The sequence below is a fragment of the Malaya genurostris genome, chromosome 3 (genome assembly GCF_030247185.1).
Source record: "Malaya genurostris strain Urasoe2022 chromosome 3, Malgen_1.1, whole genome shotgun sequence".
Classification (NCBI taxonomy): domain Eukaryota; kingdom Metazoa; phylum Arthropoda; class Insecta; order Diptera; family Culicidae; genus Malaya; species Malaya genurostris.
The window spans coordinates 198947613-198970751 of NC_080572.1; the positions used below are offsets into that span (position 1 = coordinate 198947613).

Genomic DNA, 23139 nt, shown 5'->3' on the forward strand with positions numbered 1-23139 from the left:
CAGAGATGGCCTGGCCGATTTTAACACACCTAGGCTCATTGGCTACTGTTGAATTGTAAAACAGTAAAGAAGATAAAATGGCTGGCACTTCCGATTCCGGAGATATAATAGTATAAGTGACGTAACCAATAAAAGGCGTTGATTTTTTATCGCTCAATTTTCTCAGAGTCTATGCTCGTTTGAAAGCCACTATTGAAATGTAGATCAAGTTCGGAGATCAAATTGGCTGTGACGTCTGGCTCCGAACATATAATGGCATAAGTATCGTAAGCGACAAAACGCGATGTTTTTTCACCGCTCATTTTTCTCAGAAATGGCTAAGCCAAGCCGATTTTAAAAACCCTAGGATCGCCTGAAAACTACTATTAAATTGTGAATCAAATTCAAAGATTAAATAGTTGTCACTTCCTGGTTTCGGAGATATAATGGTATAAATGACGTAACCGACAACACGCGTTGAGTTTTTTAACGCTCAATTGTCTAGGATCGTTTGAAAGCTATTACTGAATTGTGAATCAAGATCGAATATCAAATGGCAGTAACTTCTGGTTCCGGTGATATGACGGTATAAGTGACGGAAGCTACAAAACGCGTTAGTTTTTCACCGCTTAATGGTCTCAGATATGACAAAGCCAATCACGCCTAGGTTCATTTGAAAGCTACTGTTGAATTATGGATCAAGTTCGAAGATGAAATGGTTGGCACTTCCGGTTCTGAAGATAAAATAGTATAAGTAATATAAACGTCTAACCGCGCATTTTTCATCGGTTGAATTTTCTAGAAGATGACTCAACGAATTTCTTAGGTTATTTGATTAATGTCAATCAAATTAGTAAGGGTTATGATGAACGTTTCCCGTTCGATAGATGTAATGTTACACGTGGCGTGACCGACAAGATCCAGTGTTTTCCAATGCAACAAAATTCCTCGGAGATAAAAAAAAATCAATTTAGAACGACTTAGCTTCGTTTGATTATTAGGTTATTTGATAAACTCACAATACTAATGGTCGAGGATATGATTTTCTAAATGTTTTAATGAAACTATTTCAATGGCAAGAGAAAGGTATTAACACACCATTAGTTGGATTAAAGAAGGGTTTTTTGCCTTTCTCATATAGAAAGGATATGCAATCAAATAATGTCACTCGATTTTCTCAGAATCGATTTTTACAAACTCAGATGCAAATGAAAGGTCTTATCGTCCCTTAGATCACTATTGAATTTTATTCCGATCCGACTTCCGGTTTCGAAATTATAGGATGATATGCACCGAAAAGAAAAAAATGTCACTCACTTTTCTCAAAGATGGCGTGACCGATTTTCACAAACTTAGATTCAAACGAAAGATGCAAGATGCAAATAATAGGTCTTGAAATTCTTTAAAATGTCCCCGAAAAATTGATTCAACTACGACTTCTGGTTCCGGTATTACAGCACGATAAGTGACAAATTTTCAATTTCATGAGTATTTTTTAAAAGGGATGGATAAACAAGGTGCAAATTTTTATAAAACTTACTGGTAAATTCATTTAGTTGGCAGACCTTGTTAGTTAGTGGATATATTGTTCTACTTTGGGACTACTAGTCCCCGGTTCCCGCTTCCGAACGCACCGGTAATAGTAAAGAGAAACTTCAAAAGCGGAACTCACTTCGGTTTCTCAGCAACGATTTTCACAAATCATGATTTAATTTAAACCTCTCAGTGCCTTAAAAGATACTGTGTAGTTTCATACTGATCCTTTATTATAGGGCGATGAGTATCAAAACTTTCAAACTGTGATACACAATGATGCAAAACCGGTACGCATCGGTACGTACTGATACGGAAGAAGAAAACACCACCACCTTGCACACAGCGTGCTTTGTTCAATGTTAACAATCTTCTATAAAACATAGTTTGTTTACTGGATATGTATTTAGTGATCAAAATTAGCAACTATGACACTTAATTAAATAACTTTATATAAAAAGACACACGATATTAAACTGAGAAAAGCATAGACAGAGAGATAATTTGTTTTGGTTTTAGATAACTCAAAATCAATCTCTAACTGAGAATGGTTAGCTGAGACAAGAATTGGTGGTTTTGTAATCACCATTAATTCATCTTGTTTTTTTTTTGACTATTCAGACCTTTTCGCGTCCGGACAGTGTAGTAGTACGGACACGACCGTGCTTCCAATTTTTTTTCGAATTCAATCCATATAGAAGAAGGAAAACAAACCTGTTAGAATCTACCTAGTGGTGTAATGAGGCCTTTCTCATATTTATCAAATTTTCAAAAATATAGGGATTCCCAATCCAATTTTCATTAAATCTTGAAAAAAAAAAACAAGAAAGTAAGTATTTGAGCATAAATTAGCATAACCTTTTCAATTTGAAGAGCCATATTTAGACCCTGTAGTTCTGTAACCGGAAGTCGGTTCCGGATTGAGTTTGGGAGTTATAAGAAATTGGTTCAGTCGTCTCTGAGAAAAGTGTGATGAGTTACTTTTTTTTGTATTCTTTCCGGTTTGACATAGACGTGTCAGTCTCCGGTTGAAAGTCCCTCAAATAAACAAACCGGTATAGCCGAAAACTACAACGATTCGTCCATTGGATTCGTTTATAACCTAATTTAGAAGAATTTTTACGTTTTCAGCATCGTCGTTATAAGCTGGTGATTTAAAAATTTGAGCTATCGTCACTAAAAGTCCTTCCAGCTGCTATCAATTTTTATTCGGATCAGACAATCGGCTAATAAAAATCCGTTTAAATCCACCTAGTGGTGTAATGTTGCCTTTATCATATTACTCATTCCATCATAAAAATTACCGTGAAATTCTTTAAAAAATTGTTCATTAAATAGGAACAGAAAAGTTTGTTCGGACGTAGACTAGTAAATTCTATAAATCAAAACACCCTTTAGTTCTGGAATTGGATGTAGTATTTATAACAAATTCAGGAATTCCATATGAAACTGTAAATTTTTTTTTTAATATAAATTTGTGAGATTCGGTTTAGTAGCCATTTTGGAGAAAAGTGAGTGTGATTCTAAATGAAATTCAGACACTTTCTATAGTATTAAAATAATTGAATTTAAACTTTTTAAAATCGGTTGAGTCATCTCCGGGAAAAATTGGTGCACATTTTTCATTTTCCTGGACTATTTCCCCTATAACTCCGGAACCGGTAGTTAGATCCGGATAACATTCAGGAACTTTGTATGGGTCCACAAGATCTTTCATTTGAAGTTTGTGAAAATAGATCCAGCCATCTCGGAGAAAATGCACCAAGCCAAAAACGTTACATACAGAAACATTCACACACAGACATTTTGATTACTCGACGAACTGATTCGAATTGAATATGACGCTCTGCCTCGATTCAAAAGTCTATTTCACAGTGATTGTATAACCAAAATGTAGAAAAAGGCAAAAGATTTCGAGTCAGTGTGCTCAGTAGCTTTTTTTTTATCATGTGTACGAGTGGTTTCTAGTAAACACATGGGCTGAAAACTCCCAAAGTTTTGGTTCAAAATTAACTTCATTCACCAACGTAATCTCCATCAAGAGTAATGCAATCATTTCAGCGCCACTCTAACATTTAAATACAACTTTTGTAGAACGATTAATCTTTTGCATCAAAATAGGTCTCAGTTTCAGTGATTCTTCATCCGTGCGAAATTTTTTACCGGCGAGCATTTTTTTTCAGGTCTGCGAACAGCCAGCAGCTGCTGGGAGCCAAATATACCAAAGCGAATATGGTGGATGTGGGAGTTCAATTCATGTAGTTTTACCAGTGTTTTGATTGACTCGTGACACGGTGCGTTATCTTGCTGAAACAATTGTTTTTCTCTTCCATATGCGGTCGTTTCTTTGCAATTTAGCCTTGAAACGCACCAATAACGCTATATAATATTTAAAGTTAATGATATTTTCATACTCAAGATAGTTGATAAATATTACACCCCACACAACCCAAAATATCGAGGCCATAACCTTTCCAGTCGACTGTTGTACTTTCAGGCGCTTTAGACGAGGTTCACCAGTTGCTGTTTACTCAGATTACGATCGTTCCGAAGTAAAGTGGTAAAACCATGTTTCATCCATTGTCACATATCGCCGAAAAAAATCCGGTTTGTTACGTTGAAACATAGCCAAACACTGCTCAGAATCATCAACACGTTCTCTTTTTGATTAACAGTGAGCAAACGCGGCACCCACTTTGAACAGAGCTTTCTCATAGTAAATAGCTCATGCAATATAAAGCCAACACGTTTTTTTATATCTTTACGATGTCAGCTTACTCACGCAATTTCACTTTTCGATCATTCAAAACGATTTTGTGTTTTTTTTAAGTCTTCTGGTGTTCTGCATAATCGGTGTCTCTACGACCACGCTTGAATGGAGTTTCTGATGGAGCGGAATCTTCACAACACTTTCCAAGCCATTGCTTCTCTTGAACGGTATTTTTTCTCATCAAGAAGCAGTGTAAAATTAAAACACGAAATTGTTTTTGGTCCATTGTTCTGTAAATAACAAAAGTAGTGTCACTGTTAGCACAATAACTTACAAACTAATGAATAGAATATCATGGAATTTTAACAGCCCCCTTTTAAAGGTTAGTATTAACTGAAAAACAGGCCCGGGACTTTTCAGCCCATGTGTTATCTCTGAAAATATTCTAAATTCATCTTCGAAACTTTGCCATCATGTTGTCATGTCTATCGATTGAAGGCATTAAAAATCGAATATTCGTAGTTTGCTTTCATCAATGGCAGGATACCAAATCAAACTAAAACAGAACTAAATGTTGGTGTTGCATGAGGAAAGCCAAAATACGGTTTAATAGGTACTCTGTTGTATAGAGCGAGAATACTAGTTTTTGTTGTCTGATGAACAGAAAAGATGTTTGCATATATGATACCGGTTGTGAGACGGCTAGGATTTAGACCATGTTCGATGTACGCTTTACCAAACCCGGACGTGTGGTAGAGCCGTGTCTATCACATGCTTAGGGTGGCGAAATGGTAGCTCGTATGCATGGATTACATAAGAACGCAGGTTCGAGTCTTGTTTCTTAGCGTATCTTTTTCCAAAAAATCAACTTTTCTGTGAATTTCTCATTAATTTGGCTTCTCCAGTATATGTTTCCACTCAGTCATTGCAAAACTGAAGCTCTTGTAAGTCGACAGTCTGACACGCGGAGAGGTTTAGGTTCCGCTTTTTTATTATGCTTTTTCATTTACTGGTTGTCGGACATACGTCAAACGAATACATAAAACATGTTGGCAACAGTTGATTTGATCACATTTAACAATTTTATAAATTTTACATGCGGAAATTTCAGATTTTCACAGTGCACGAGCAAAATTAGGGCGCATTTATCCTCTTGCTTCGATGTCATTCTCAGAACTGAATAGCAAATGTGTCAAAAAGGCCAGGGTTATCATATTCACATATTTCTGTGTGAGACCTCAAATTTGCAATACATTTTGCCAAACATATTCTGTGTCAAAAATACAGATTTTTTTTTTTCAAATATATCGCGTATCACATTTAAAGTTCCTCAAAACTGACCAATTTTATGTTATTCAAATTTTCACCGAAAGCATCACAAATGGTAAAAAGATTTGAAATTTTTAGATGATCGCTAAACATACATCCTCGAAATGAAATGAAAGCAATTTTTATTAGGGCATGTAAAATAAATTGTGACTCGTTCAAGTTGACCAATTTTCGATCGTAACACCCTTTACAATTATTCGAGGCATTAGTTTATGTCATATGAGCAGCTCACAACAGTAAAGTGGTATTTAAAGTTAACCCCAAAGCAGTCAGTGCTGTAAGGCAGAATCACTATAATTAAATTTGAAGGGATATATTTTCAAGGAAACACAACGTAAGTTGAATAGGAAATCATTGCCAATGTAGTTTCTCTTTCCCATCCGAACCGTTGAGTTAGTCGAGTCATTAGAATGAAAAGGCTCTCTGCTCACTTGTAGTGAGTTTTTGAATTTGTAATCCATTTCCCGTTTGAGAAGAAGTGTTTTTTCGCAGGAGTGTTTCGTTCGTTGACGTGTGTGGGATATCCTAAGAGTTTGGAATCCGCTGGAGATCACAATCATGACCTCTCACACGTCTAAACTGAGTAGTTTTAATGATGTTTTGAAAACGATTTTCTGAAGATCAACTAAAATCTATTTCGAAAAAAAATATTGTGGTCGGCATGGGTGAAAATTTTTTCAATCTATTTGAGGCTATAAAAAGCAAACACACACGCTTCACAGATTTTATCGATTATCGTGTTCCGGTAGATGCTATGCGAGGAAACTATCAACAATCGAAGCTATTTCTATATTTCGGTTAGTAACTAGATATGGATTTTTCAAGCCTGGCGTTAGCGACGTTGAAAACGAAATTGGTGACCAGTGGTTAATTGAAAAAAAATCATTTGAACGGCAGTGATGTGATCGACCCAGTCGTGGGCGGTGCGTTGAACCCACTGGAGTAGAGCAACAGTCGCGTTTTATTCCCATTTTTGTCAAATGTGGTTTGGTTAACGGCCATCAAGTAGCTACATCACTTCGGTGCTAAATGACTTCAGTAAGTGGGGCAAATATGATTTCCTGAGTGAGCCATTTCGCGGTGCTAATTTGATGTTGATTAATCGTTCAGTGTTGGAACCTGGTGCAATTACGGACCAATTTGTGGTTACGAAAGCGGATTGAAATAATTGACTGTAAGTGTGGCAGTGAATTCGGTTCCCAGCAATAATAGGTGTTCAGTTTTCAGCAAAAAAAATAATTGAAAGTGAATGTTCTGTCAATCCGGGAACAATGAAACGTGGTAGATTCACAGAACTTTTCATTTTCAATTGTCAATACATAAAGCAATTAATTTTGTGGTTATGTTCTGCATTCATCGCCGGCAGCGTACAACACTGCGTATCAACGCACAATATTTCGTCACCGCCCATCAGCAAAAGTGTCACATGTGATTCGCTCAATTTACATACATAAGAAAACAAAAATTCGTCATCTTCGCATTCAGTACCAATGTAATATTCTAATAAAGAGCAACTATAACGATAAGCAATATAAGGATATCAGGAATCGGAAATGGCAGTGCAAACATCAATGCAAAATTTTGACGTATTGTCGTCAGTGAATGGTAAGCAAAATTTATTGTTTTCATGGCAATGGTTTGAACTATTTTCACAGTAATTTACAATCTGTTAGCTGGCATTCCAAAATTGATGTTCAATGAATTAAGGAAACTACTGAATAAAAAGAACCTGTTTTAACATTTCTTTTTGCAGAAAACTTGGTTGCTTTAATGTTTATTAGTTATATTCGAAAAATAAGGCCCGTTTGTTTGTATTTATCGGTAACTAAATAAGCTAATAGAACCAGTTTCATATTATCATTTTTTTACTTGAATAAAGACTGTCCTAGAAAGTATGGACGCACTTTGATTTCGCTGTAAATAATTCACAAGTGTTAGATAATCGAATTTTATTCGATATACTGATAATATTAGACTACAACAACAGAATATTATTCTCAACATTTGCTACTTAGCCATTGTAGACTAGCTGGCGCACCTTCTTGCGAACGTTCCTCATTAAATTCCGTACAGACGTCTTGGCGACAAGTTTTGACACTTTTTTCCAATCTTTTCGAACTGTTGAATGGTTTCGGCTGCCGAGACATGTTTCCTAAGATGTGCCTTCGTTAATGCCCAAAATTCCTCAATTGGACGAAGTTGTGGGCAATTTGGTGGATTCATGTCTTTTGGGACGAAAGTGACATTGTTTGTAGTATACCATTCTACCGTTGATTTCGAGTAGTGGTAAGAAGCAGATCTGGCCAGAAGACAACAGGATCCTTGTGGTTTCGAATCATGGGTAAAAGTCGTTTTTGTAAACATTCCTTGATGTATATTTCGCTGTTCATTGAAGCAGTGGTGATGAAGGGTTTCGAAATCTTACCGCAGCTACAAATTGCTTGCCAGACCATAGCTTTCTTACCAAATTTTTCGACTTCAATCGATGTCTCGGACTGGTTTAACACTTACCCTTCTCGCACCGTATAATATTGTGGTCCCGGCAAGGATTTGTAATCGAGTTTCACGTAGGTTTCGTCGTTCATGATTATGCAGTTCAAATTTTCAGCAAGAATCGTATTGTACAGCTTTCGAACCCTCGGCCTGATCGATGCTTCTTGTTTCGGATTACGTTTTGGTTGTTTCTGCTTCTTATAGGTTCGAAGATTCAAACGTTCTTTAGCACGAAGAACATTTAACTTCGAAGTGCCCACTTTTTTGGCCACATCCCGAACTGAAACCTGACAGTCCGCGTTCTGTGCACCATTTGTACACAATTTTTCGACGTTGTTCTGCTGAAAGTCCACGCATTTCGAAACAAACTAATGAATACGAATAAACAACTGCACAAGTGTTTAGAGAAGAGTGTAAACAACAGGACGCAGCCATAAAAATTGACAAATTCTGAACCATTGCGAAATGGCAGCGGTTTTTGGTTGCGTCCATACTTTCTGGGACAGTCTTTACGTATTACATTACTATACGCCGCCTTTAAAAAATTTACTCTTGTTGTACTTAACGAAGCAACTTATTTTTTTCGTTATATTATCGGAAATATGAACATCAATTCATGATAAAATTTTCAGCACTAAATTCAAAATTCCGGGTTTCGAAAATGTTTGGTATAATCGAGCATTAAAGAGACAAACTCATGACGCCTGTGTTCACTTTTTTCTGTCATAATTTTGAGTGTCTTTAACTCAGTTATTGTTGTTCGATTCGGAAACATTCAACAACAACACATACTGGAAAGTTCTTTGAAATGTTTCCCATTGAAAAAACTCTTTTTCAATTGACTCATGTTTTCTCGAGCCATTCACAGCTTGCCGTAATGATGTCATCCTTCCACTAGCACGGCCGACGGCTTGTTCAGTTATCTCACACCAAAAATTTCATTCAGTAGCAGTTCAGCTTCGTTCAGTATACAAAGGTTTTGCGTTAGCAATGGGAAAGTGCCGCACTGTTCTGCACCATATGAACTTTCGCACAAAAAAAAGATCTATAAATATATGCTAGGTAACATTTTTCTGCTCAGTCAACGCGCTTGCCTAATTCTTTCATGCAGAGCGGATAAGTGAAATATTCCCTTTGTAATCCACTCGATGAATAGTCAACTGCTCATTATAGGCAGTGCGGTGCACCGTTTGCACTGCACTGCAGTTCACTATCAATTTTGGTTTATCGGTAAACGATGGGGTTGTAGGTGATGTTGTACCAACAGATAAATAGATGCTCTGTCACATTTCTTTGTTCAGTTGATGCCAGGTCAACAACGCTCTGCTATTCCTTCGCTGAAAAGGTGCATTTACACCAATGCCCACGGTGACGTGCAGCATACCAAATATTGGTTGATTTTGATGGGAAAAATTTCGTTCAAGCGAAGCAATGGCTTGGAAAGTGTTATGGAGACTCTGCTCCATCAAAAATTCCATTCAAACGTGGTCGTAGAGAAACCGATTGTGCAGAACGCAGGGGACATCCAAATGAGGCGGTAACACCAGCAAACGTTAAAAAATCCACAAAATCGTTTTGAATGATCGAAAAGTGAAGTTGCGTGAGTAAACTGACATCTATGAGAAAGCTCTGTTCAAAGTGGGTGCCGCGTTTGCTCACTGTTGATGTGAAGAACGTGTTGATGATTCTGAGCAATGTTTGGCCATGTTTAAACGTAATAAACCGGAATTTTTGCGTCGATATGTGACAATAGATGAAACATGGATTCATCACTTCACTCCGGAATCACAACAATCGTCATCTGAGTGGACAGCAACTGGTGAATCTGTGATAAGTTAATCAAAACAATGGCTAAACTACATGAATTGAATTTTGAATTGCTCCCACATCCACCATATTCGTCAGATTTGGCTCCCAGCGACTACTGACTGTTCGCTAACCTGAATCGCTGAAACTGATGCCTATTTCAGGCTTAAGATAAATCGTTACAAAAGTGGTATTCAGATGGATCAACATGTTGCCAAATAGGGGAATCGTGCCAAAAGTCATCTCATTCGTCGAGTTAGCATATTATTTTTTTCTTATTACTTGGCCCACAATCAACGGATTGTGGTGTAATCGGTCGATGTATCTTAGCTTCGGTGACTTCTATTTGCATGACATTTCATTTTTTCGAGTGTAAATAGTATTTACACACAATAATTCTAAAGATATTGACCTGCTTGGTTATACTAAAAAATATTGGAAAACCAATGTAGTTGTTAGAACACAAAAAAAAACTTGAAACCTCAAAAATCATTTGATTATCGCAGAGAGCACAAAATACGTCTGTTCAGCTCGATTCTCAATGAAAAAAATAAAATGAAGCTGAAATTATACGATTACATGAGTTCCGTATGGGTCGAAAGTCCTAATTCCCCTATGATTCCAATCTTTATGTATGATATGCACTTACACAGTGTCTAAATACATTCATTCGCAAGTACACTCAAGTCTCTTTCTATGACACTTTTATGTGCGACTTTTGTTAGGCAAATTTTCAAAGTTTTTTCGTTTATTTTTAATTTTCAAAGTTATGTGTTTTTTGCGCAGATTTTCAATATTATGCTTGTGTGTGTATGTATGTATGTATGTGTATATGTGACAAATAATGTCACTAAATTTTCTCAGAGGTGGTTGAACCGATTTTCACAAACTTAGATTCAAATGAAAGATCTTAAGGTCCCATACAAAGTTCCTGAATTTCATTGGGATCCGACTTCTGGTTCCGGAATTACAAGGAAATAAAGCGTACACAATTTTCTCGGAAATTTCTTAACCGATTATCGCAAATTAAGAAGCAAGTATAAGGTCTTAAAATTCTTTTAAAAAAACCGAAAGTTGATCCAGATCCGACTTCCGGTTTCGGTATTACAGTGCGATTAGTAAAAAATTCAATTTCATGAGTATTTTTTCACAAGCGATAGCGAAACGAGGTGCACATTTTTATAAAACTTACTGCTAAATTCATTTAGTTGGTAGATCTTGTTAGTTAGTGAATATATAAAAATACTTTGGGACTACTAGTTCCAGGTTTTCCCCTCGAACGTACGGTAATAGTTAAGAAAAGTTCCAAAAACGTAACTCACCTCGATTTCTCTGCAACTGTTAGACCGATTTCCACAAATCATGAGTCAAATTGATGCTGTCAATGTCTTAAAAGATACTGTGCAATTTCATCCAGATCCGACTTCCGGTTCCGAAATTTTAGAGCAATAAGTATCGAAACTTTCAAGCTGTCATACAAAATGATGCAAAATCGGTACGTGTTGGTACGGAACAAGATGAAAACGCACTCGCCTAGCACACAGCGTGCTTTGTTCAATTTTTTATAGCGTGCAGGGTTGCCATATTCAAATCTATATTAACTTAACATAACTGTTTACAAGTTGAAAAGATGATGGTAGTTTATACCGAAGAAAATTTTTGATTTTATTTCAAGTAAAAAAAATCTTTCAGAATCTTCTAGTGATGTTTCTGAAAATATAAGTAATATGAGAAAGGCATCATTAGACCACATTAAGATGGATTAAAAAAAGTTTTTTAATTTCTTTCAATTTTAGACAATACAGTTTCAAAATACCCTATTTTTAAACTATTATTGCTAGTAACTTTAGTGCAAAAGTGCGAACTAAACACTTTTCATTTAAAAGATATTTTTATTCAGGCCTAAGGAGTGTATCGAAAATAAGCTATCCACATACCTTTGTGTTGTACACATGTTTTTGTGATGTTTTTTTATGTTCAGATCACAGCTTGCTGTGTGTTTGGCTGTTAGCTTTCGTATGTTTACTTGTTTGTGCGGTTGAAATTCCGCGTTTTCAAAATGTCGCGTATTGAAAAGGAAGTGAAAATTAAGGTTCTGGACACATGGCAAAGTGAGAAGGGTATGCGAAAATTGGTGAAGCGGTTTGGAATTCATCATGCCAGTGTTAAAACCATCATTAATAAGTTTGGGGAACACTATTCTTTGGATGAGCTACCAGGAAGAGGCGGAAAACCCGGTTCTTCCAACCCGAAACTGGACCAGAAAGTGGTATCTCTAATCATGAAGAACAAATCAATGGCAATACGCGATTTGGCCAAAAAAGCAGGAACGAGTGTCAGAATGATCCAGCGTATCAAGAGGCGAAATCACCTGAAGACCTACAAGAAGCAGAAAATCTCGAAACAAAGTGTAGAACAGAAGAAGCGAGCAGCAACAAGGGCCCGGAAATTGTATTCGCGTCTTTTGAAGTGTCCGCATGCATGCGTTTCGATGGACGATAAGACTTATGTAAAGCAGGACTCAAAAACACTTCCAGGTCCACAATACTTTACTGTCGTCGTTGGGGAGGATGTGAGGGATGCGGACAGGTCGATTCAAGTGGAGAAATTCGGTTGAAAGGTACTGATATGGCAAGCAATATGTTCCTGTGGTTTGAAGTCAACCATTTTTTACACTACCGGAACTATAAATGCAGAAATCTATCGATCCGAGTGTCTTCGGAAGAGATTTCTGCCTTTATATAATATGCATAGTACACCTCTACTGTTTTAGCCGGATTTAGCGTCGGCTCACTATGCCAAAACCACTCTCAATTGGCTTACGGAAAAGGGTATAAATTTCGTTGAGAAGCATTTCAATCCACCAAATTGCCCTCAGCTTCGACTAATCGAACGTTACTGGGCAATCGTGAAGATGGTCTTCAAGAAGACTGGTAAGGCAGCTGGGAACATGCAGGAGTTCAAAACAATTTGGGCTCAAGCGTCCACAAAATGCGATGCAACACTTGTCCGGAACTTGGTGAAGAGCGTTCGATCAAAAGTTCGAAAATCCGTGAAGGAATAACTTAAATTTCATCCGGTTTTCATTAAGCTCAAGTTTAACCTCGTGCAATAAAGGATCAATTTTTAGTTTGAATAAAATATCGTTTTTTATTATAATTCGAAAGAAAAATTTGTGGATAGCTTATTTTCGATACACTCCTTATTTGCGTACAAGCTTTACGTGGCTGATTGAGCAGATTTTTTAAATATATTTTTTTTAATTTGGATCTCGTTGTCACCCGTTTTCTAGGGAGAGAGGAGCTTCCATTTTCCTCCTGCGAGGATTGAGGGGCACTTCGTTCGTGGTTCGTCTCGTCATCCATTGCCGCATCGATGGTACTTTTGTCGATTTCCGTCTTCTTTTCGTTGCTAGTTGCTGTAGATGCACCTTGTTGTACATTGGTTGCAATTTCTGGTTGGTTGAAGGGTAAGTTGTTAACTGGAGCTGGTGTACTTTGTTCTATAGGGGATGATGATGGATTCGTTGAAGGGGATGCTTCATTGTTGTTGGTGGCTGTCACAGGTGTACTGGGGTTGCTTGGGGTTGGTGTGAAGGAAGCACCGTTGTCCTTTGGTGTAGTTGTATCCTTGTCCAGTTTATCACATGGCTTACCGTAGTGAACAGCTTTTTGGCAATATTGACATGTGGCCATCTGATTGTCATAAGTAACAAGTGATTTGCACGGAATTCTTGTATCTTGACCGAAAATCACATAAGAAGGTATAGCCTTCTTCAAGTGTATGCGTAATAAACGTACGCCATTTAGAATACCGGGGAGAAAAAATCTTCCACTTTTGTTTTCGATAGAGAGAATCTCTCTGTATTGGGACATAGTTTTGCGAATATATGAATCGGTGACGCTTGAGAGAAGATCATAAACACGCACTTCTATAGCACTATCATCCATATATACCGGAATGTTGTACTTAATGTTCTCGTGCTCCACATAATGCACATTGCTATTGTCTTTTGCGAATTGAATTGCATCCAACTCTTTATAAAACTGGATGTAAATAACATTATTTGTCTTATTGCATTGAAGTAAATGCACCTGTTTAATGTCGAGATGCATTTGCTCCTTAGTAAACCTTCAAGTTCTCGTATCGAAGGTCGAATTTTGCACTGCCTGAAGTCAACAACAATTGTATTCTTTCGTGTCGGTGGCAGCTTTTGTTCGTTTGGTTCACTCATTTCGAGGTCGTTCTATTGTTCATTACACAATACTGTACTTGGTTTCTTCTGTTTTATCGACTGACTTGGATGAGATGTGAAAGCGAACAGAACTATTATCACGAAACTGTTTAACAGTTAACTTTGACGCGTGTCTACGTGTTACACCCAAACCTCCGTTTACGAACAGTTTTTACGTAAGCTCTGTTTACATAGCTCTCTTTACGAACCAAATCCCAAATAACGTAAACTTTTTTTTCGAACCAAATCCCAAATAAAGTAGACTTTTTTACGAACCTACTTCATAAAAAGAGGTTTTTGCATACAATTATAACGGTTTCCGGCTCATTTATATTCAATGAAAACTATTACAATATGGGTATTTTTGAAACGGGTTTAAAAAGTAAATTCTGGAAAATTATATTTGAGGTATTTTGGAAATCCAAGATAACGACTTCCGGATTATTGATATGCCTTCAAAACCCTTACAATATGGGTATTTTCGGAACGGATTTGATGAATAGGCGCCGGGAAACAATGTTTCGGGTTGTTCCAAAATGCGACTTCCGGTTTGTTGATGTTCCTTGAATATGGGTATTTTTGGGCCAGATTGAATATTTTCGTAACGGATATGATGAATAGATGTCAGAAAACACCTTTCTTCTAAAATCCAAGATAACGACTTTCGGTTCATCGAAAAACTTTTTTTACGAACTACCTCGATTTACGAACCCTCGTTTATTTCGTAAATGGAGGTTTCGGTGTTCACGACTTTCGCATCAAATCGTATTCGGGGTAGGGAGCACCCTTTAAGGTTTTAATGAAACTTCCTGGTCATGAGGACTTTGTCACAAAAAGCCACTTTGTATACTCTGTTTTTCCAAAATTTATCTGTTTGACTGTCTAGAAAGAGTCATACTTTTTTACCGATTTTATTCAAATAGTTATTGTTGAAAAATGACAAATTCTACAACAAATAGTCTTGTATAAGTGATTTTCACAAAATCAGTTAAATTTTATTTTTCATAAATACGTTTATTTCACAGGCAATATACATAAGTTTTTCTTCGCTGTGGCATCCACAATATATAGTAGTTCAAACCTAATACATTTCGAATATCATATCAGTATGTTGGTATTCATTAGTTAATCTAAACACTGTTTTTATCAAGCGAGTTGCTATTATAAATTACATTAAATAAAATACATTTGTTTTGTACATGATCTTATAACCTTTTCTGGTTTGTTTGTATCAGTTCATCACTTTTATTCAATATCATATAGTTGGCTATTGGTTGAACTCATGGAAGAGAAAAAGTTAAATTTTTGAATGAAAATACTGAAAAAATTCGTTTGTGTTTACACTGACATAAATCGATTTCTACGATTTCAAATCTAATTGCAAAGAAAAAACATTATTTTCGTTTTTGATGAAATTTAGTCTCGAAACAGGTTTTTATGTTCCAACCGCCGACAATTTTCTATGCAGCATTAACTTTAACATAGATAAAGCGCGTTTTGCTGTCTACCAACCGTATTTATAATCGCATGATTGATTGAGATTTATATGCTTCTCACGTAATTTTCACTTGTCGCTGTGGCTAAGTCGATACACGGACGCTCTTTGTGATCTAATAATTCTCGGTTCGACTCCTTGTCGCTACCAATATTTTTGTTTTGATTTTTTTTTCGATTTTCTGTTATATATGATGAATGCCTTTTGTTACAGCTGATTCAATTGAATAGTATAGTGAGTAGTATTGAAAAAATATAAACGAATGGTACAGTTTGGCTGGGTACGACTGTCATTTTCCACTCGGGATATCAAGTGCGAGTGACCCACGGTTCGTAGTAATGTTGACAAAGTGTATTGATTATTATTGCACGTGTTTTTTCGCGCGTTTCTCCGCTCGAGCAACTTCCGCTAATGTGGAATTATATTCGAACTCGGTTGACTGATTCTCCGGTCCCTACGTTCGAACGACAGTTTTACGCAACAACAGGTAACAGCAACATGATCCTATCTGTGCACTGACTGGGTGGAGGCTGTCTGGTAAATAACACGCCTTTCTTGCTACACTTTGACTATGAAAGGTAATAAATTTCATTCCTGCGAGAGCAATCAATCTAACTCAACAGGTTTACGTGTTTATTGAAAGGCATCTGTTTGTACTGCGATTTTTTGTTAATGTTTTACGCTTTGGCGCCCTCCCACAAGTCTCTCTTTAATGAGGCTTTTGAATGTATAGGATTTGCTGGTTGGAGGTGTTACTTTGATTGATTATCAGGTCTTTTGTAAACGAAAAGAAAAACAAACTAATACTCTTGGAATGCTGTATTTTCCGAAATAATTAAAAGAAGATATAAAAATTTTACCAACGAAAGTCATCTGCATTTCACCCATTTGATTTTTTGAAGCACACTTCAGTCGATAATGCGGTGAAGTCATCCGGAACTATTAGTACCTACTATCGGTGGGTAACCTTTTCCTATTATCAGCCAGTGATATAAAATGCACTCTACGGTAGCTGTTTACACACTGATGTTTTGATATGATTAATACAAAGTTGTTTGACTAACAAACAACTTGTTCCTATAGAGAGAAATGGTTTTCTGTTATTTTGTACCGGCTCTAGCCGTTCAAATGTTGAATTTCTGATAAAAGTTGATCAAGTGGCTTGATACACAATATGCCATGTTAAACTACTCAAGTTCTTATCTACGCAATTAAAGTAAATGCCGAAGAAACAATCAGGCTGGTACTCTCTCCTATCTTATTGTTAAGAACGCTTTTTTTTATTGGCGTTATAGCGTATTTGTGGAAAGTGGGAAACCATGTATTCAGTTGAAGCTCAAATAGTATGACATTAACCATTGGGAATGTTTTTTTTTTGCATCTCTCTGTACGAAAAGTAATCAAACTGATTATGGCAGATGTTCTACACTTTTACGTAAAACAAATACGGCTGAATCGATTTATTAGCTAAGGTTGTTTTGACGAGAAATGTTATATTAGTAAATACGATCACGACACGGAACAAATGCTCAATACCATCAGCCCTGTGGTGTAACGACAGTTTCTTGTTCTGATAAGAGGAGAATGTCCAGGCGTGTGCCACGAGTACGACAAATCGAAATTATCATCTCATTAGACTACCACTTTGTTCTAAACATAAACCAATCTGTGCGAATCGGTCGGAAATTGTTTTTAATAGAATTTGCAATTTTGAGACATTTTGAAATTAACGAAATGATTAGTATTTGTGCGCGAGTGTGAAACTTTAACGACTAACATTTAAGACATTCAAATCTTTCCAATTGGTATTTATTATTAATTCTAAACAAAACCTGTTTACCCTCTATATTTCATAAATAAACGTTTTAATTTGTAATGTTACTACAGTTTTTTTTTATTTTGGGTCTCTTCGATACTTTTTTTTTGGGAAGAGACAGTCTTTTAACCATCCAGTGGGCTTTATAGCGTTATTGGTTCTCTAATCGCGTTTGTGTCCATTTATTCTCACAAGGGTTACCAAAGTGGGTAGCAATGTAACAGTATTGGCCATTTTTTAATGTGTTAGTTATTTAATTATGAGTTCATATAATGTCTGTAATAATTGAGAACCCGCTTGACTTGGTAAATCTTCGTAATAAATCATTGTATTATAGTCATCATATAATTTGTATATTCTCCAAAAATTAAATCATAACATGAAAAATTTTCAATAAACAAAACACGTATGAAAAATCGCCTCAATTCAGAATATCATATTAATAAACTGTGCATACTGTCTTAAGATTACAGGGCTTTGGAACAGTAACTCTTTAGACACACTTTGCTACTAGCCACACTCGCTTATGGTCTCAAATGGTTACGTGGGATTAGTATTTACTCGCTCCTAGTGACCTATCTCTCACATGCAGTTTTCCTTACAAAACATTTATTGTAAGCCAAAGTTGTCTGGTTATTTGGAACGACAACTTGATAAACACATAGTTTGTTATACGGACGGTTCTCTGTTGAATGGTTGTGCTAGTGCTGGTGTCTACTGTCGTAAAATGAGGCTAGAGCAGTCTCATTCACGTGGTAGATATTGTACTGTGTTCCAAGCAGAAATCTACGCGATTCTGTGTGGAATACAATCGGCACTTCCGCAGAGAATCTGTGGTAAACGAATTCATTTTCGTTTCGACAGTCAGGTAGCCTTAAAAGCACTCAGTTCGAATGATTCACGGTCGGATCTAGTGATCGCAAATCTCCAAATAACTAGGGGAACGTGCCACTTGAGCCAATTAGTTCTGGATAACCCGCATCCATCCCTCAAAAAGTGTAACACAACGGTTCTTATGCGTCACAAAAAAAATTGAGTTTTACTGGTGACATAATTCTACAAACGATTACAATTCATAACAACTTAGCTTGTCAATTAACGCAATATTCCATTCGGCAAGAATTTTACAGGCTCCGAGTGTAATTTGCACTCGGTTGTCAAAGGCCGCTGTAAGGTTTTATACGTATGAATTATTCATTAAGCAACTATGTGCTACTGTGGTTCAGTCGATTGACTGACGTGCTTTGTGATCTAATGTTTCTCGGTTCAAGTCGCGCTGTTGTTGCTGTGTCCTTTGTTGTCCTTCTTTTGTTTTTTATTGCATTCGATTTCAAACCATGTAATTTTCAAATCACACGATTTTACATCTTCTTGAAAATAAATTTGTGTCAAATACGACGCGACGTGCATCTCATAAGATGTAAAATCACAAGATTTTTTCGAACTGTGATTAATTTGATATGTGGAAAAAATTTGTCTAGCTCAAATCTAAGTTACGATTTTCAGCACCATGATTCTCTTGATTCAACAAATGAAAAGTAGCATGCAATACTCATTTTTTGCGTTTGAGCATAATGCTAAGTAAAAGTTTTGAAACATCTTATTGTCCCATATTAAAACCTATATTATCTATACTGTAATCTCTTTTTACCCGTGGGATACGTACCGCATAAAAAAACCGTGCAAAAAATAACCGCGTAACTTCGGAAATCCGCATTGAAAAAATCGCAAAATGGAAGAAAGTTTTTTTGATGCCAAATATCTTATAAATGCATGACTTAGGGACTTAGAGAATTTGAAACCGCGTAACTTCGGAAATCCACGTAGAAAAAAAGCAAAATGGAGATAATTTTTGTTAAGGGCTGCGGCCAGTGTGTTTTAGGGCGTTTTAGAGCGCTATTTTCACGCTTCAAATCTGATTTTCTCAGAAACGGTGACGAATATCAAAAAATCCAACTGACAATCTCTTAGAAAATTAATTTAGATTATTCTGTGAAAGTTTCAGAATGATTCATTTACATTAGCGATCGGGAAAGTCTTTTTTCTGAAAGAAGAATTGCATAGCTGAAAACGCCGTCTTTCAACTTGTTCATTCAATATCTCGCCTTCCAAAGCATAGATTAAAAATCTATCCTGACAATGTCTAGATAATTTAATTTAGATGCGATTAGTGCATAAAAACATATATGTTGCCGCGATAAAAATGAAGTGAATGTTATTTTTGTGAAGATAAGTCGATTTCTAGAGACGCACTATTTTTCTGCTCTTGTTACCAGGTAACGTAACGAAACATGAGAAAGACATAAAATCGGCTCAGCAAGGCTGCCAAACAAGCGGTAACTTTATTGGATTTTATGTGATGTAGTCAAACTTGTAACCGAAAATATCAAAACTTTCTTGGCCACCCGGCCACATCGAGGGTCATTTTGCACTTTTGCGAGAGAGCATGGAGCGAAATGTAATACGCAGAGCGAGCCACGTGGTTATACGCGACCTACTGGCCTCAGCCCTTAATGCCAAATGTATTAGAAATGCCTGAAATGTTCACAATGAAAGCTTATAATGAAACTTCAAGATATAGATCTCAGAGATAAAACTTGATCACAAAACTGAACACAAAAAGAAAACGAAGCAGGTTCACTATTATATGCACTTCCGGCACCGGAACCCGAGAACCGGTATAATCACGGCCACCAACTAACATGTCATACAAACTCTACTAGTACGCACCAGTGTTGCGAAAATATCAAATAATCAAATCTCACCGCTGCAGAAAATCATGCGCGATTTTCGACAGCGATTATCACTATCTACAATATCAATGATAATTGTGATCACTCGAAGTGAGTATGGAAAATATCACACCCCGTCCAATATCACCATAGTGATGTTTCGTAAACTCACACATGATTATAAATTATCATCATTGAAAATCATTCTCACAATTATCAGCCATGCAAAGATTTTCACTATCACATGGTGATATTCAATGAGGTGAGTGAAGTTTTGAAAATCAATTTCAACCAAATCTTATCATGCAGTATGATTATTTTTGGAATGGGTGGTGTCGAATCTCGATGTCTGAAGTAATTTGAAATTGTTGATAGTGAAATTCGGTTCGTAAAAATTCATCTAAACCCATGGCAATATGGATATTTTTGAAACGGGTATGATGAGTAGATGTTAAATATCGATGTCTGGAGTCATTTTGAAATCCAAGATGGCGGCTCTCGGATCATGAAAATTCATCTGAAACCATGCAATATGGGTATTTTTGGAACGGGTACGATGAGTAGATGTTGAATATTGGTGTCTGAAGTGATTTTGAAATCCAAGATGGCGGCTTTCGGTTCATGAAAATTCATCTGAAACCATACAATATGGGTATTTTTGGAACGGGTACGATGAGTAGATGTTGAATATTGGTGTCTGAAGTGATTTTGAAATCCAAGATGGCGGCTTTCGGTTCATGAAAATTCATCTGAAACCATGCAATATGGGTATTTTTGGAACGGGTACGATGAGTAGATGTTGAATATGGGTGTCTGGAGTCATTTTGAAATCCAACATGGTGGCTCTCGGTTCATGAAAATTCAACTAAACCCATGCAATATGGGTATTTTTGGAACGGGTATGATGAGTAGATGTTGAATATTGATGTCTGGAGTCATTTTGAAATCCAAGATGGCGGCTTTCGGTTCATGAAAATTCATCTAAACCCATGCAATATGGGTATTTTTGGAACGGGTATGATGAGTAGATGTTGAATATTGGTGTCTGAAGTGATTTTGAAATCCAAGATGGCGGCTTTCGGTTCATGAAAATTCATCTGAAACCATGCAATATGGGTATTTTTGGAACGGGTACGATGAGTAGATGTTGAATATTGGTGTCTGAAGTGATTTTGAAATCCAAGATGGCGGCTTTCGGTTCATGAAAATTCATCTGAAACCATGCAATATGGGTATTTTTGGAACGGGTACGATGAGTAGATGTTGAATATGGGTGTCTGGAGTCTTTTGAAATCCAACATGGTGGCTCTCGGTTCATGAAAATTCAACTAAACCCATGCAATATGGGTATTTTTGGAACGGGTATGATGAGTAGATGTTGAATATGGGTGTCTGGAGTCATTTTGAAATCCAACATGGTGGCTCTCGGTTCATGAAAATTCAACTAAACCCATGCAATATGGGTATTTTTGGAACGGGTATGATGAGTAGATGTTGAATATTGATGTCTGGAGTCATTTTGAAATCCAAGATGGCGGCTTTCGGTTCATGAAAATTCATCTAAACCCATGCAATATGGGTATTTTTGGAACGGGTATGATGAGTAGATGTTGAATATTGGTGTCTGAAGTGATTTTGAAATCCAAGATGGCGGCTTTCGGTTCATGAAAATTCATCTGAAACCATGCAATATGGGTATTTTTGGAACGGGTACGATGAGTAGATGTTGAATATTGGTGTCTGAAGTGATTTTGAAATCCAAGATGGCGGCTTTCGGTTCATGAAAATTCATCTGAAACCATGCAATATGGGTATTTTTGGAACGGGTACGATGAGTAGATGTTGAATATGGGTGTCTGGAGTCTTTTGAAATCCAACATGGTGGCTCTCGGTTCATGAAAATTCAACTAAACCCATGCAATATGGGTATTTTTGGAACGGGTATGATGAGTAGATGTTGAATATGGGTGTCTGGAGTCATTTTGAAATCCAACATGGTGGCTCTCGGTTCATGAAAATTCAACTAAACCCATGCAATATGGGTATTTTTGGAACGGGTATGATGAGTAGATGTTGAATATTGATGTCTGGAGTCATTTTGAAATCCAAGATGGCGGCTTTCGGTTCATGAAAATTCATCTAAACCCATGCAATATGGGTATTTTTGGAACGGGTATGATGAGTAGATGTTGAATATTGATGTCTGGAGTCATTTTGAAATCCAAGATGGCGGCTTTCGGTTCATGAAAATTCATCTAAACCCATGCAATATGGGTATTTTTGGAACGGGTATGATGAGTAGATGTTGAATATGGGTGTCTGGAGTCATTTTGAAATCCAACATGGTGGCTCTCGGTTCATGAAAATTCAACTAAACCCATGCAATATGGGTATTTTTGGAACGGGTATGATGAGTAGATGTTGAATATTGATGTCTGGAGTCATTTTGAAATCCAAGATGGCGGCTTTCGGTTCATGAAAATTCATCTAAACCCATGCAATATGGGTATTTTTGGAACGGGTATGATGAGTAGATGTTAAATATCGATGTCTGGAGTCATTTTGAAATCCAAGATGGCGGCTCTCGGATCATAAAAATTCATCTGAAACCATGCAATATGGGTATTTTTGGAACGGGTACGATGAGTAGATGTTGAATATTGGTGTCTGAAGTGATTTTGAAATCCAAGATGGCGGCTTTCGGTTCATGAAAATTCATCTAAACCCATGCAATATGGGTATTTTTGGAACGGGTATGATGAGTAGATGTTGAATATTGATGTCTGGAGTCATTTTGAAATCCAAGATGGCGGCTTTCGGTTCATGAAAATTCATCTAAACCCATGCAATATGGGTATTTTTGGAACGGGTATGATGAGTAGATGTTGAATATTGATGTCTGGAGTCATTTTGAAATCCAAGATGGCGGCTTTCGGTTCATGAAAATTCATCTAAACCCATGCAATATGGGTATTTTTGGAACGGGTATGATGAGTAGATGTTGAATATGGG

General features: G+C 36.8%; 1 protein-coding gene across 3 annotated transcripts in view; it reads left to right on the forward strand.

Annotated features, from left to right (window-relative positions):
• LOC131437800 (cAMP-dependent protein kinase type II regulatory subunit) overlaps positions 1-23139 on the forward strand; it is a 277219-nt gene that overhangs the window by 203453 nt on the left and 50627 nt on the right. The window contains exon 2 of one of the 3 annotated variants that reach the window (XM_058607385.1): positions 6918-7156. The exons of the other annotated variants lie outside the window; for them this stretch is intronic. Within the exon in view, the coding sequence (XP_058463368.1) occupies positions 7105-7156 (52 nt within the window). The 5' untranslated portion in view covers positions 6918-7104. The remainder of the gene's footprint in view (positions 1-6917; positions 7157-23139) is intronic. 3 annotated transcript variants of the gene reach the window in all.